At 38.0% G+C, this 15672-nt stretch overlaps 1 protein-coding gene across 2 annotated transcripts in view; it reads left to right on the top strand.

The window, feature by feature from the left end:
- Window positions 1-15672, top strand: part of UNC13C (unc-13 homolog C) — a 585929-nt gene that overhangs the window by 505206 nt on the left and 65051 nt on the right. For both annotated transcript variants that reach the window (XM_047074451.1, XM_047074449.1), the window contains 2 exons: window positions 549-629; window positions 14351-14498. In XM_047074451.1, the coding sequence (XP_046930407.1) occupies window positions 549-629; window positions 14351-14498 (229 nt within the window). The remainder of the gene's footprint in view (window positions 1-548; window positions 630-14350; window positions 14499-15672) is intronic.

The following is a 15672-nucleotide window of genomic DNA, read 5'->3' as shown; positions in this document are numbered from 1 at the left end:
AATGATGGGTTGAGACAGGCCATAGTGAACAATGAGGAATATCCATTGTAAGTATGGAAATCAGCTCTAAAATATTGAAAAATATTTTAAAATATTGAAAATCTGCAGAGCCAAATGCAGTTAACTCTTGGGGGCTTTCATTACTAATGACAAAGCATTAAGGGAATGCAAGAAAGAGACTAAATTGGGGGCATTATATTTAAAGTAGACTTTAACAGTAGTGATTGAAAGAAGCCAAAATTACCTTCTAACTCCCGGTCATGACTAATCTTCCTCAGTGTGACAGACATTGAAAAAACTTTGGCACATTTTTCCAGGTCTCTCTTTTTTTTCCTAACATCAACTTGTAAGTGAAAAGTAAAGCCCCACATGGATCAAAGTTCAGTATTTCTTTTTTTTTTTTTTTTGAAGAGTAGCTATTGATTAGATATATGACAAAATAATCATCTAAAATGTGTCCCTGTGGTCATTATGCAGATTTCGTTTGAAAATAGTTGTTAAATGAATGAACTGGTTAATTTATAAGTAATCGTTACCCTGTTTTCTAGGAGCACATGATTCGGGAGGATGCCAAGGGTCTGACACCAAGACAGTGTGCTGTGATGGAGGTGGTCCTGGCTACTATCAAGGTAAGGTTACAGGACTCCTGAATCACGCATCCAGAGTCCTCTGTTTACCCTCAGAGAAAGTTTTCCCACATGCCTATCTATAGTGCTGTGCCATCCATAGATACAGAAGATAGTTGTATGGGCATATTCCCATACGGATTGTGTCAGATTGAGTGCATACTGTCTCCACAGGATCCACCTTACTCTGTCCTTATGCTTGCTTCCTTTGTCTCTAGAAAATGTGTGTGAAACTTTTGCTGTAACATGTGTTTGCAAAGAAAGACATATACCCCCCACCAAAGTTCAATTAAATAGACGCTTCAGGAGGTTTGGGGTTAACAGAATTTCTTTTTATGTTTTCTATGCTTGTTGAAATGGCCTTTAAGAGATCAATCTTCTCCTCTCTCTTAGTAAGTGCAATAATTTAATTTTCTGCAGAAAACCCAAAGGCATTGTGTTGTGTGCATCAATTTTTCATAGCCAAAGGTTGACAAAAGTTACTGTGGTATGGGCTAAATATGGACAGACCTCAAAATGTAACTTAGAAGCTCTTTGTTTCCACATAATTCCTTTTCTGTTTATGTACATATATTTCATATTTATATACATGCATTTTATATTTATATGTGAAAGCTTATCGAAGAGTGAAAATTTATTGTCTAAATTTAAACCCTGTCCATTGTCGCCATGCTTCACTGGGGAAAGCATGTGTGACCAGTGTAGCAAAAACTGCTAGCTACAATGAACCCTTTTCAGAGCACAGAATGGTCTCACAGGATAGAAACAGACATTACTATGGAATTCATTAAAAGAGACTTGTGCAACAATTGGGCACCTTAACAAAACTGTTAACTCACAGCTTTTATTTTGCAGTTTCAGCATTTAATAAGATGCCATCTTTTCCTGCTTCAATGTCAAAAACTGCAAAATAAAAGTTGTGAGGTGAGAATTTTGTGACACCTGGTGGGAACTGGAGAGTATGAATTTAGGCAGTGAGAGTACAGCAATGGAGTTTCTAAAGCTGCAGCTAGAGAGTTACCTGGAAGTATGGAAATTTTGCACAGTCATTTTGAGGGGAAAACATGGAAAACATGAAAAAAAACAGAGAAAATAGCAAAAACAGCTGTTTTTAAAAAATTATTTTCAGAGCACCTGGGTGGCTTAATCGGTTGAGCGTCCAGCCTGGGCTCAGGTCATGATCTCGCGGTTCCTCAGCTCAAGCCCCACATTGGGCTCAATGTTGTCAGTGCAAAGCCAGTTTCAGATCCTCTGTCTCTCTCAAAAATAAACAAAAAACATTTTAAATAAATAAATAGTATTTTCAACAAATGAATAAGAAATGACTGACCTTTGGAGTTAGAGCAGAACTAATAGCCATTAGTTCCTACAAATTAGGAAATGCTAGTAGAAAATAATAAGAGCTTTGAAGTGAACCATGAACACGGGGAAAAAAGTAAGAGTTTTAGAAACTGAATACAGCCCTTCATGGATTTTATTAAGTCACTGTAGGACTTTGAGAGAGAAGGGGAAATATGTGCTATGAAAAGAGAATAGCATTCAGACCTGGCTCTTATCCCTAACATCAATATTTCTACCTGCAGGCTTAGTTATGCCCAAAGTCTGGGACATTCCTGATCTCCAGCCAAGTTCCCTTGTTCTACATCTTGACAGTTCAACTACCCCATCTTCCAGCCAAGTTCCCTTGTTCTACATCTTGACAGTTCAACTACCCCATCTTCCTGTCATGTCATCTGGGATGATGTTTTAATTCAGTCTCAGACACTTCCACCAGCTGGTGTCCAAGATCCAGTAGTAAATGGGTCCATGTCATTATCTTGTTTCTCTAGGACTCAGGTCTGACCCTGATCCTCCTGAACCTCAGAGCCTGAGGTCAGGCATCTATGCTACACCTACTGGGCCTATTATGAGACTCTTTTGGTCTGTAGTCTGCCTATCTGCCAACACATGTACCTGGGCATTCATTTCTATGGCCCTGTAGTCAGTTTGCCAAAGCTGGGACTCCCGTTATCTTGTCTGATTCTGAGATTTTACCCAACTGATTATCCTACCAAACACTAATTCTGTTGTTGACTACAAAGGAATTCAGGAAAAAGAGGAATACTACTTAAAAGAATTGCAGCTCTAATAGCTAGCGATTCAAGGTCGGCTTGAAGCCCAGCAGAGGGACCCCTGTAATACTAGCAGAGACCTCATGAGAGAGATGTTCTTCTGCAGAAGCACCAGATGCTACCCATGCTAACTCACAAAGGCTGCCAAAGACATGATCCTGGTTCTTCTTTAACTCAGTTTATGCACATAAGCTAGAAATAAAAAATGAAGAAGGAAAATGCTATCGAGTTTGTAGACGATAGACTGAAATAGTGGTTTACATTCTTTCAAATATCTTCCATTTATGTACATCTTCTTGCCTGATCTTTAAAAACATCTGGCTGTTAGGTACGTCAAGAGTTATCATTCACATCTTATAGATTAAACAATGGAGGCTGAGCAGGTTTAAGTTACCATCAAAGGCCAGAAAGCTGCTAGTAATTGGCAGAGCTGAGAAAGGACTCCTACCTCTAATGTCATTGTCCTTGCTTCTGTGTCACATTATTTCCCTGTTAACAGAGTATTGGTAAAATGCCACAGGCCAAAATGGATAATATTTCTTTAGAGAAATTAGTTATTTCTAGATTAAATACCAGATTTCAATTATTTATATTATTTTCTAAAGAGGATTTAAAATCTTTCAAGCTCTAAAAATATTAACTCTCTTAAATAGTAAAACTTTGGGGTGCCTGGATGGCTCAACCGGTTAAGAGTCTGACTTCGTCTCAGGTCATGATCTTGCAGTTTGTGAGTTTGAGCCCCATGTCAGGCTCTGTGCTGACAGCTCAGAGCCTGCCTCTGATTCTGTGCCTCCCTTTCTCTCTCTCTGCTCTTCCCTCACTTGTGCTCTGTCTCTCTCTCTCAAAAAAAAATAAATAAATTTTAAATACTAAAATTTTAACTGGACTATTTTGTCATACCAGTCACAGGTTTCAGTTATGAGTCAAAAGGAGAGAATGTGGCATAAGTTCCAAAAATCCCTTATGTCAGGAAGACTTAGGACTGCTATGAAATTCCCTGAAATGTGGATTTCTTTCAAAAAAAAAAAAAAAACAGACCTTTTTCTCAACAATAGGTACTCTTGACCTGGGCATGAATCCCAAGAACTTAAGGAAATTCCTGTCTTGAACAAACCTCAGGTTATTTTCTGATAAATCCGAAAATCAAAAAACCCAGAAAATAAGCTGGCTGGTTTTATTTTTGTCCAACCCTCCAGATTTCCCTGGAACAACTTGTTCTTTGTACACAAACATGATACTCTACAATGTATGTTGCAGATGTTTGACATCATGTAGGGACAATACAGAGACTTCCCTAAAAATAATAACCATGTGAATTAGGGCCCTCTAGAAATGTTAATTTTTTTGGATATAAAGGAGAGAATTTGTACTAAATGTGAATATCTATTCAAATATAGCTTTGGAATTTACTTATTACATATTTAATCCGAGATAACACCATTTCTGAAAATTTGGATTTCAGACAAATAGCAAGACATATGATATTATGCCTCTGAGGCTGTTACCCTGACTGAGGTCCTACACTATCCTGCTATCCATTATTCATGAGGCAATTTTGGTGGCTGCTTCTCTGTATCTTTTTTATCGTAAGTTTAGTTTTTGCATTATTTAAAATTCAGCTGCTCATGAGAAGTACAAAATCACTTACCTAGTTTGGACTATTGCAATTCAAAAAACATTACTTGAGAGCTTACTAGTATGTAGGAAATATGGTAAGCAAGGAGGAGGCTAAACCAAGGAGAGATCTTGCTCTAGACTTAAGAACACCAACCTCTACAATTGATCAAATAAGAGGTGTGGACAAAGTGCTGGGGACTGTAGACAGGGTAATATATTCTCTGTGACTCACTAGGGGAAAGAGAGGGAAGCTTTGGGATTGAGAGGCTGAAATGGGGGAAAGTCATTGCAGGCCTAGAGAAAAGCTTGAATAGAATGTGAGAAGGGGTGAATCAGTCTGAGAACTTCAAATAGTCCAGTGTAGAGGAACAGATCATGACTGGTTGAATACTGTAGGGAAAAAAAGAGGAACACTGGATGGGAACCAAAATGCTGACGCTTACATCGAGGTAAATGGGAAAGAGTAGCATATTCTGATCTGATGTATACACGAGGACTCCAGTTGTGGTAGAAAATAATTTCTAAAATATCTATCAAATAATTCCTTAAAAAAGAAATAAATCTTAGTTGTTAAAGGCAGGTTATATCTGAGTTTGCAAAATGAATTGTCTGCATGGATTTTCCAAAAATATGTGATGATGGGTAAGTGCTATCAAAATAGTGTATGAAACCAGGAAGAAAATTCTTCCTGCAAACTTGTAAAGAAACATTAGCATGTTCCCATCAATCAGTAAAAATAGATCATAAAAAATCTTCAAATTATATGACAAATTTAATGAATTAGAGGAATTGAGAATTTTTACTGGGCTTATAAAAGGAATGGCTTGTTAAGGGTACAGACCGTATTTATCCTGATTTAATTTCAGCAGTACTATTTTTTTTCTCAGAAATAACAACCAGGTCTTCAGTGCTTTATGTTTTGTAGCTTTATGAAGAATATTATAAACAGAACAAAATCTATCTGGTTTTTCTTTAATATAAGAAAATGATATTTACACATAGCTCTTTCAATCTCCATTCAGATGGAATAATAGTTTTCCTCCCCACCCACCCTTAAATTACTAAATCCCATTACTGTATTAAGGTGGAAGCCTTTGCAAATATCAGAATATGGATGTAAATACAAATGTAAATAAAATATTTGGAACCACCTGAGGAATTATATCACTGGCAATGATCAGAGTATCAGGACAGTAAGTAATTAAGAGAGAAAACACTGCAGTGTGTAAGTCACTGTCCACTCCAATGGGAAAAATAATAGGGCTGAAGAAATTATTGTCAGCAAATTAAATGAGTTATCACATGGAAAACAATTAAAATAGCTCCTGCCATATAGAAAGTTCCTTATAAATGTGACTATCAAATCACCTGAAAACTGGTTTATTTTGGATGAGCCTCTTTCTACTGTTTTACTCAAGATCTCACATAGTGTACTACAATTGTTTTTTTTTCCTCCTTCCTTAATAGGCCCTTCATTCTCTCTCAATGAAACTAAGTATTAAATCTGACTCTCTGCTCCAAGCAATGGTCCAAGTCCTTATGGCTTTACCCTCTGGCCTTTTGGTTTTCTATGCTCAGCATCTTTTCTCTCTAAGGGTACAAACCCCATAAGATTCTTGAGTGCTCCCTGAGACTCCCCTCTGGGAAGCAGTGCTGCTTTTTGTTGTTGTTGTTGTTGTTGTGGTTTTCTTTTCAAGGAGTTTCTTTTCAAGTACATTAAAAATTAAATAATGATACATGTTAACTTATAAGAAAACAGCAATTGCACTACTAGGTTTTTTTTTTTTTAATTTTTTAACGCTTATTCATCCTTGAGACAGAGAGAGACAGAGCATGAACAGGGGAGGAGCAGAGAGAGAGGGAGACACAGATTCTGAAACAGGCTCCAAGCTCTGAGCTGTTGGCACAGAGCCTGACGCGGGGCTCGAACTCACGGACCGTGAGATCATGACCTGAGCCGAAGTCGGACGCTCAACCGACCAAGCCACCCAGGCGCCCCAACTACTAGGTATTTATCCAAGGGATACAGGTGTGCTGTTTCGAAGGGACACATGCACTGCAATGTTTATAGCAGCACTATCAACAATAGCCAAAGTATGGAAAGAGCCCAAATGTCCAGTGATGAATGAGTGGATAAAGAAGATGTGGGATATATATACAATGGAGTATTACTCGGCAATCAAAAAGAATGAAATCTTGCCATTTGTAACTATGCGGGTGGAACTAGAGGGTACTATGCTAAGTGAAATTAGAGAAAGACAAATATATGACTTCACTCATATGAGGACTTTAAGACACAGAACAGATGACACAAGGGAAGGGAAGCAAAAATAACATAAAAACAGTGAGGGGGACAAAACAGAAGAGACTCTTAAATATGGAGAACAAACAGAGGGTTGCTGGAGGGGTTGTGGGAGGGGGGATGGGCTAAATGAGTAAGGGACATTAAGGAATGTACTCCTGAAATCATTGTTGCACTATGTGGTAACTAACTTGGATGCAAATTAAAATATAAAAGGAAGGAAGGAAGGAAGAGAGAGAGAGAGAGAGAGAAAGAAAGAAAGAAAGAAAGAAAGAGGAAAGAAAAAAGAAAAAGAAAACAGTATAAGATATGTAACAGGTGATACAGATGCCAATTGAGGGGCCCAGATTAAAAAGTGGTAAGGATTGAGAAGAGGGAGCAACCAGTGTGAGCTCAGGGGATCAGGAAAAGCTGGAGGAGGATCTTGAAGGACAGATGGGAGTCCACGGGCTGGATTGGAAAGACAGTAGTTTTTCCTGAAGGAAGATTCATGACTTGAACATAATCAGAGGAAAGGGACTTCATCATGGAAAGGCACAAGACCAGAGGACTGGCTGTCAGTGACTGAACTATGCTATGGGACTGGTCTAGATAATAACTGGAGGTTTGGATAGTAACGCCATGTAAAATGAGGATTCAGGAAATGTTAGGGTTGAAAGAACAGAGATGCTTTTGCACCTTCAGTGTATTCTATAAAAGAGGAGCCATTGATGATTTCATAAATATATGGCATACTAGATATGGCATTTTAGCAATGGAAATCTTACAGACATGTGCAAAATGCATGGAATAGTTCAAGATTTAGTCACAGAGATCATTTACAGTTATTTAATGCATAAAATGATGATGGCTATCGATAGGTTACTACCCTTCGGAGTAGGAGTGAAAGATGGATTTGATTGACACTTGAAGGGGAGACTCACTGGAACTTGGCAACAGTTGACTCAGCCCAGAGGATGAGAAAGCATGGTTCCACTGGGGAAAAAAAAAAATCAGGCAGGAGGGCTGTTTTTCTACTGCCACAATGAAGTTAGATATGGTAGCAGGAGCATAGAAATAAATATCTAGTAAATGCTGGCAAGAGGGGCTGGTGCTTAGGAAACAAAGCAAGGCTCAAGTTTCAGGAGTTATTCTGCTAATTAAGCATGTCTTCTTCTAAGTAAAAAGAACTCCACAGTTCACAAATCTCTTCCAGATTGAAAAATTCATTTCATCCCTACAATACCACAGTCAGGCAGGGTGCATGTTTCTGCTCCCATTCAACAAAGGAAAAAATGATACTCTCTGAGGTTACATAATCTATGCATGGAGTACGCTGCAAAGAGAAAAAATGATGAATTTACATTTTCTCACACATTTTAAAGTAAAAAGCAGAGAGTCAAAGAGGTGGAAAAGATCCTAAAATCTCAGAATAGAAACAGAATCCAACATCTCCTTCCCTACTCATATAGATGTCATCTACAATGTTGTTGGCTCATAGTCAAATGGCCACCACTTAATGGCCAGTGATGGGACCTCACTCACAGGTAGCAGCTTCAATTTTTAAGATACACTTATTATTAAAAAGGTATCAAGCCAATAACTGTTTAGTACTTTTAGCTCTACATTGGTCCGTCTGTCCTTATTTCTACTTCCTTTTCCATTTGATAGCCTCTCATACACTGAAGGAAACTGTCATGTCTCCCCAATTTATCAACAGCCATTTATTAAATGACATGCCTTCCGGACCTTACAAAATTCTGGCAGTCTACCACCTTTGGATGCCCTCCACTTTTTCATATTTCTTATAAATGATGAGGCCTAGGGATAAATTTATAATGACCCAAATATTTCAAATATGTTCTAATAAGCAGAGAATGCTGTTGCTCTATCACAGCCTTTGTCTTGATCGGTCTACCTATATTAATGCATGATCAGAATTCATTATCTTTGATAGCTTCCCCATCACTTATTAAATCATGTTAAACCTGAAAGAAAATAAAGCTTTATGGCTTTTAAAATTTTACTGGTATTGTCTACAGCCATACCACCCTGAACACACCCAATCTCGTCTGAAATTTTACTGGTATTAAAGCCAGATCACCCCCATTCCATACTTTGCAGTAAACTTTTTATTATAAATATAGGTCTTTTCCTTTTTTATTTTTTTTCAGCCCATTCTGTAAATGTTGAACCACGATTCCAGGCTGCCAAGACCTTTCTGAAACCACTTCCTGTCATTTGAAGCAATAACATCAAGCCTGGCTGAACTGTACATTTTAAAAGCATGCTTTCTGCTTTTGTCCAAGTCCATGGTGAAAATATCAGCCAGGACAGGGCCAAGGGTAGAGAGAATGACATCCAGCTGACATCCTTATCCTTCACAACTGTGAATAGCCATCTGTCCTCAGCTCTCTAATTAAAAATCCCTTTCTTCAATGAGGAGAAAATAACCTGTCCCAACTTACTTTTGCCAATTATTTTCTGCAAATTCATGTTATTCTAAGTAAACGTCTGAATAGATTAAGCTGGAGGTTCTTTGTTTATACCACTGGTTGCAGAGGAACAACATGAAGCTGAGTCCCCATTTTTTCTTTGTTTAGAACCAATGGAGAAAAATCCACTTTTTACATGCATAAGGGAAACATCTAGCAGGCTTTAAAACCCCATATACACAAATTCTTCTCTAGCATATAATCCCACCCCCCCCCCAAAAATGCTTACTATAATGGAGGTCAACTAAGCTGCACTGAGCTGTGGATAGTGGAGTTTGTTTAATAACTAAGACATTCACTCCCACACATCAGCCTCACTTTTATATCCTTCAAACCCAAGCCTCAGCAAAACCCAAACTCTACTTTTCCTGCTTCTTCCAGGAGCTCTCACAGAGTCAAACTGAATGTGAAATCTCCAGATGCCAAGGTGTATGCAATAATTGCAGCTCCCTTTCTTATTATCTGTGCCAGTGAGATAAACAGACCCATGTTCTCAGGAACAGTCACCCAGGTTCTGAACACTCTGTGAAAGGCTTCTATAAAGTAGTATTTTCATTGAGTTTGCATTTGCATAACCATAAAAATCATTTCCTCTGCCCTTTGAGTTAGGAGCCTGTGGCACATGTTATTTATCTGTACTCACTGAATAGAAGCAACTTGTTTTTTCTCCTAAAATTGCTACCTTCTGTCCAGGGTTTGTATTGCAACATCTCTTATTATACCATGCACTCAAAAGACAAAAGCATCATTTCTGCCCTTACACATCTTGTACTGTTTCCTTACAATCCTGCTAGAGCCTTTAAAAGAATGACTCATAATACCCTATGTCTACAAAGGAGGAAGTCAAGTCAGTTCAGTATCATAACCAAAAACTCTAGGGGACCCTTAGGCAGGAACAAACTCATTCCTTGTTTATGTTTTCGTTTGATGGTTAGTTCCCCATGTCCCAGAGGCCTACAAGATAATGTATTCATGCTAAAAATAGGTCTTCCTATACAATTATGAGGGGGTCAAGAAAAAGGACACAGTAGGGGAGCCTGAGTGGCTCAGTCAGTCAAGTGTGCAATCCTTGATATTGACTCAGGTCCATGATCTCATGGTTGGTGAGTTCGAGCCCTGCATGGGCTCTGTGCTGACATTCCAGAGTCTGCTTGGGTTTCTCTCTCCCTCTCTTGCTTCTCCCCAACTTGCATGTGCATACTCCCTCTCTCTCAAAAATAAACATTAAAAAAGAAAAAGAACAAATACACAATCTATGCCTTCAGAGCCTAACTCTTCAGACTTCCCTTCTTCTATGAAACCTTCTAGACCCTTAGAAATATCTTGCATTCTATGAAGTCTAGTCACCTGATTCTCTCCTAGGGTTCCCTAAATCATATCCCATGGCACATATCAGTCCCCATGAGTGTTAATAGATGCCCTGTGTGATAGGTGTCCTAAAGCCAAATAATTTTAAAAGGCAGGTATGTTAATGAAAGGTCAAACAGATTTCCTTACAACAGTGGGTCTCAGAGCCTTTCACATGTTGATGAGCATTGTGAATCTTTAAGGGTACAATGTCATCTCAAGTTCTCCATGCCCTCTACTGCCTAGAGGCAACATGTGGCTCGCAGGCAGCACAAGTTTAAGGATGAGCACAGATTAACAGTAGCAACCAGTGTATTTTATTTTTTTTTATATATGAAATTTATTGACAAATTGGTTTCCATACAACACCCAGTGCTCATCCCAAAAGGTGCCCTCCTCAATACCCATCACCCATCCTCCCCTCCCTCCCACCCCCCATCAACCCTCAGTTTGTTCTCAGTTTTTTAACAGTCTCTTATGCTTTGGCTCTCTCCCACTCTAACCTCTTTTTTTTTTTTTTCCTTCCCCTCCCCCATGGGTTCCTGTTAAGTTTCTCAGGATCCACATAAGCAACCAGTGTATTTTAAATGATACCAAGGAACTGTATTATGAGAACTATTATTTCTTTCCTCTTAAGTAATACTGTGATTGCCATGGTTTCCCTTGGTTATCTAAAATAAATGGGAGTGTCCTTTTTCTCTCCTCCACCGCAATGAATGATCTAGTTGCTGCTGAATGTACAAATGGCAGTGCTAAAAGACTGACAAACACCGAAGATGTCACCTCTTTGGAAACCTTTCCTGACTCCTTCCCCAATGGAAATGATTGCTACCTCCATTATCTGTATTTTCAAATTATTTTTCTTACATCTGTAACATTATAGGAGTCATTCATTGACCGTTTGGTTACATTTCCTACTAAACTATCATCCCTTTAAGAACAACTTCTGTACCTCTACTGCTTTCTATCCTTGGCGTTCAGCACAAGGTCTGGTTTATGATACAAGTTTAATAAGTATTTGTTAAGGGATAGAAGCAGAGAGAACAGGCAGGAAGGCAAACACCACCACTGATACTGTCAGTGCGAGCCCATAGTTTTGTCCTCACAAACTGTCAGTGTGAAAACTATGGCCACCCTTGTGAATGCTGTCACCACACTGCCTTATATACACAAGGAAGTTTTTAAAACAGAGGATTGTGGGGGCACCTGGGTGGCTCAGTCAGTTAAGCATCAGACTCTTGGTTTCAGCTCAGGTCATGATCTCAGTTTTGTGAATTTGAGCCCTGTGTCTGGCTCTATGCTGTCAGTGTGGAGCCTGCTTGAGATTCACTCTCTCCCCCTCTCACTGCCCCTCCCCGACTCTCGCTACCTCTTTCTCCCAAAATAAATGAAATTAAAAAAAAAATTGGGATATTCACGCACAATAAATAAATAAATAAATAAAACTTGTCAAACATGTTATTTGACTTATCATTAATGGGGGAACCAGTAAGATCTTACAACTAGCTTATAGAATTCCAAGAACCACAGGATGAGCAATAAGGAAGGCTGGAATCAATTTACAAATAGAGGCTAAGAAGGTCTATTCACAGAACAATAATCAGTTGCATCCCACCAGAAATAATTAATTTGCGTTTCGATGGACAAGAGTCATTTACATGATTATCCATTTTCTATCGTTTACAGAGTTTTAAATAGCTCAAAGACAATGAAAAGCATAGATAACCCGATGGTACACAAGGTAGAACATCCACTGATCTTTTTGTCCATTTCAAAGTCTTTCACAATTTTTCCTGATAACTCTCAATAGTCCCAAGAGGTGGCAAAACATCATTTCAGATGGTACTCCTTGCTTTTCTTTTTATCATAATCTCCTGGCACTTGTGCTCAGGTTTGATAACTATGAGGCTTGTCTGAAAAAGTCTGAGAAGCTGAATGTGTTCCCCACATTCCCAGAGAGCTTGCCTATTCTTGGTTCCATTTATCCAACTGCTCTTTACATTGAGGGTGAGTTGTTTCATATGATGGCTCTTTGCTTCATTATATAAATACAACTCCAGAGAGCACCCCTCCACTGCTCTGGGGAAATAGTCAAATCCAAGCTGAACCTTCCCTTCTCAATACATCCATTTAATATTTTCCACCTTAAATATTATATTTCCTGAAATAAGGAACAATCACAATTTTTGATCCATCAAGGCACCTGAAATAATTCTGGACTCATAATCCTCAATAAATACTTTCTGCATGGGAAAGTATTTTAACATTTTTAAAAGTTTTTTTTTAGTTTTTATTTTTGAAAGAGCACAGCAGGGGAGGGGCAGAGAGATGGGGGGACAGAGGATCTGAAGCAGGCTCTGCACTGACAGCAGCCAGCCCAATGTGGGGCTTGAACTCACAAACCATGAGATCATGACCAAAGTTGGATGCTCAACCAACTGACCACCCAGATGCCCCATTTTAACATTTTTATAGGAAGATTAGGGTTAGGATGATTTTAAGTATTGTATCTCATCATCTCTTAAAAGGAAAAGGCTTTTGTCACTTTTCTGTACCTCCTTTACATGAACATAGGTGGCTTTTGGCACAGCTTGGGTTTTTACAACACACCCAGCTAGAATCAGTAAATGCAGTTTTAAGTGGCTATAATTTTTTCTCCCTGGGAGGGACAGTATCTGCAGTGGAAGCAATCTTTCTTTAAATTCTACTCCCATTGCCTACTTTCTCTGGCTTATGCCCTAAATCTTCTCTTCATCACACTCTTTGAAAGTGCACTCAGCTGCCTACAAATGCCCAGAATACTTTTCTCCATCCCCCTCAAATAAGGGAGAATACTAAGATAATTACGATTTTTCATTTAATTGAATTGTTTTACCTCAGAAATGTGTGAGTATTGGGATAAAGAGATGATACATACCCATTTAGGAGAGAGTATCAGAATCATTTGTTGATCTTTCTCAAAATATGTCATTCTGTGAGAATCATAGATCAAAGCAAGTCAGGTTGCAGTGAGTGTATAGTTTAGTACAGTCCGTACAGGGAGAGAGAAATATTTAACCTTAACAGTTCACTGTAAATATGTTATCATCTATAAATGGGTAGGAAAAATATCCTTAGTTCTATCATGTATTTGTATATATTCTGCCTTCCAAAGTGATTTCTGCACGTAATATTTGCAGTATGAAAAATGCTAACATCCCTCAATGACTATATTTATTCTTCAAGAGCATATATCTCTTCTATTATCTTAGCTATAGATTCGTAGTGGTTTGAGTTTATTGGATGTTGTATTACATTTATCAAACACAAGGTTCAGGGGACCTTGAAGACCACTCTGCATCCTCAGGTCAGACTGTATTTGCACTATTGTGTGTTTAGAGCAAAGGAAGATAGAGCAGTGGACACCTGGTCTAGAATCACAAACTAGTATCTGGAAAATATGTGACCAGGTACTACCCTCTTTGTGAAATTTTGACAACCTCAGATATTTTTTTATGTCCTGGAAACCAACTAATAACCAAGTTGACAACTGTCATCTCAACCTGTCATTCTATAAGCCTTCTGATCAGTGTATCTTCATTATCCCATATGCTTACCTCAAGTTTTGAATGAGAGGAAAAATCTTAAGCTTCAAGGATCTGGGGTCTGTGATATAAAGCAACTGTTCAGAGATATTGAGGGAATCTGAATTACAGGGTTAATCCTTAGCAATGGGAAAGTGGTAGGACTATCCCTTTGTTGATATTTTACATTGATCATACAGTATTATTCCATTTGAGCATCACTATTACAGCCAAAAAAAAAAAAAAATCCTTCCATGAATACTTTTTTCTAAATCCTTCTGCTTATGTTATATATTTTTTTTCTTTTTAGCAATACTTTCATGCAGGAGGAAATGGCCTGAAAAAGAATTTCTTGGAGAAAAGCCCAGATCTTCAGTCTCTGAGATATGCTCTCAGTCTTTATACCCAGACAACTGATGCCTTGATAAAGAAATTCATAGACACTCAGACCTCACAGAGTAAGTAACAAATTGGATGTGAGAATAAAGTAGGCTGAACACAACTAAAATTCAACATAAAAATTATTATAAATTATTATAAATAGTATTAATAGTTTTTACTACTGTAAATTAAACCAGCAATAAGAATTGAGGATTATGTTTAATAGAAAATTATCAACATGTTTTGGCCTTCATGATTCATAATTTTATATTTCATAATACTAGGATGTGCTTAATACTAAAACTGTATGGAGTGGTTGACTGTGATTCTGACATCATACAATTTAGTAAAACTTAGTTTTGAATACCCATGGCTGTGATAGTCTTTTCAATTCAGTAGATAGATGTAGTGTTTGCTGCTCTCGGTAACTTCCAAATTATGATGATAACTCCCCAAATCTTGACTTTAAATGTAAAATCTCGTGTTCTGGGGTTTCAGGAAGGAAAATCTCATTTTACTCTAACTTTATCTGAGAGAAATTTTAACTTTTACTTTATTTTTTTTTATTTTTTATTTATTTTTTTTTATATGAAGTTTATTGACAAATTGGTTTCCATACAACACCCAGTGCTCATCCCAAAAGGTGCCCTCCTCAATACCCATCACCCACCCTTCCCTCCCTCCCACCCCCCATCAACCCTAAGTTTGTTCTCAGTTTTTAACAGTCTCTTATGCTTTGGCTCTCTCCCACTCTAACGTCCTTTTTTTTTTTTTTTTCTTCCCCTCCCCCATGGGTTCCTGTTAAGTTTCTCAGGATCCACATAAGAGTGAAACCATATGGTATCTGTCTTTCTCTGTATGGCTTATTTCACTTAGCATCACACTCTCCAGTTCCATCCACGTTGCTACAAAAGGCCATATTTCATTTTTTCTCATTGCCACGTAGTATTCCATTGTGTATATAAACCACAATTTCTTTATCCATTCATCAGTTGATGGACATTTAGGCTCTTTCCATAATTTGGCTATTGTTGAGAGTGCTGCTATTAACTTTTACTTTAAAATGGACCAAGAGGTAAGAATTTCACTGGAAACTTAGGTCTGTTTCATGTGGCCAACTTCCACCTCCTAAGCTTTTAGGATATTACTAGTAAGCAGCCTTTCTTTCAAGTTGCTTTGTGATTTATTGTATTTTAGTAATTATATGCGTTTAAGATCAGGCATTTCTGAGAGATTATTGAAAATGTCAGT

Source organism: Lynx rufus, unplaced genomic scaffold (genome assembly GCF_022079265.1).
Source record: "Lynx rufus isolate CCGP_SWC_20201006 ecotype Redwood Valley unplaced genomic scaffold, mLynRuf1.p SCAF_13, whole genome shotgun sequence".
Lineage (NCBI taxonomy): Eukaryota > Metazoa > Chordata > Mammalia > Carnivora > Felidae > Lynx > Lynx rufus.
This window is presented reverse-complemented; position numbering and strand designations above follow the sequence as displayed.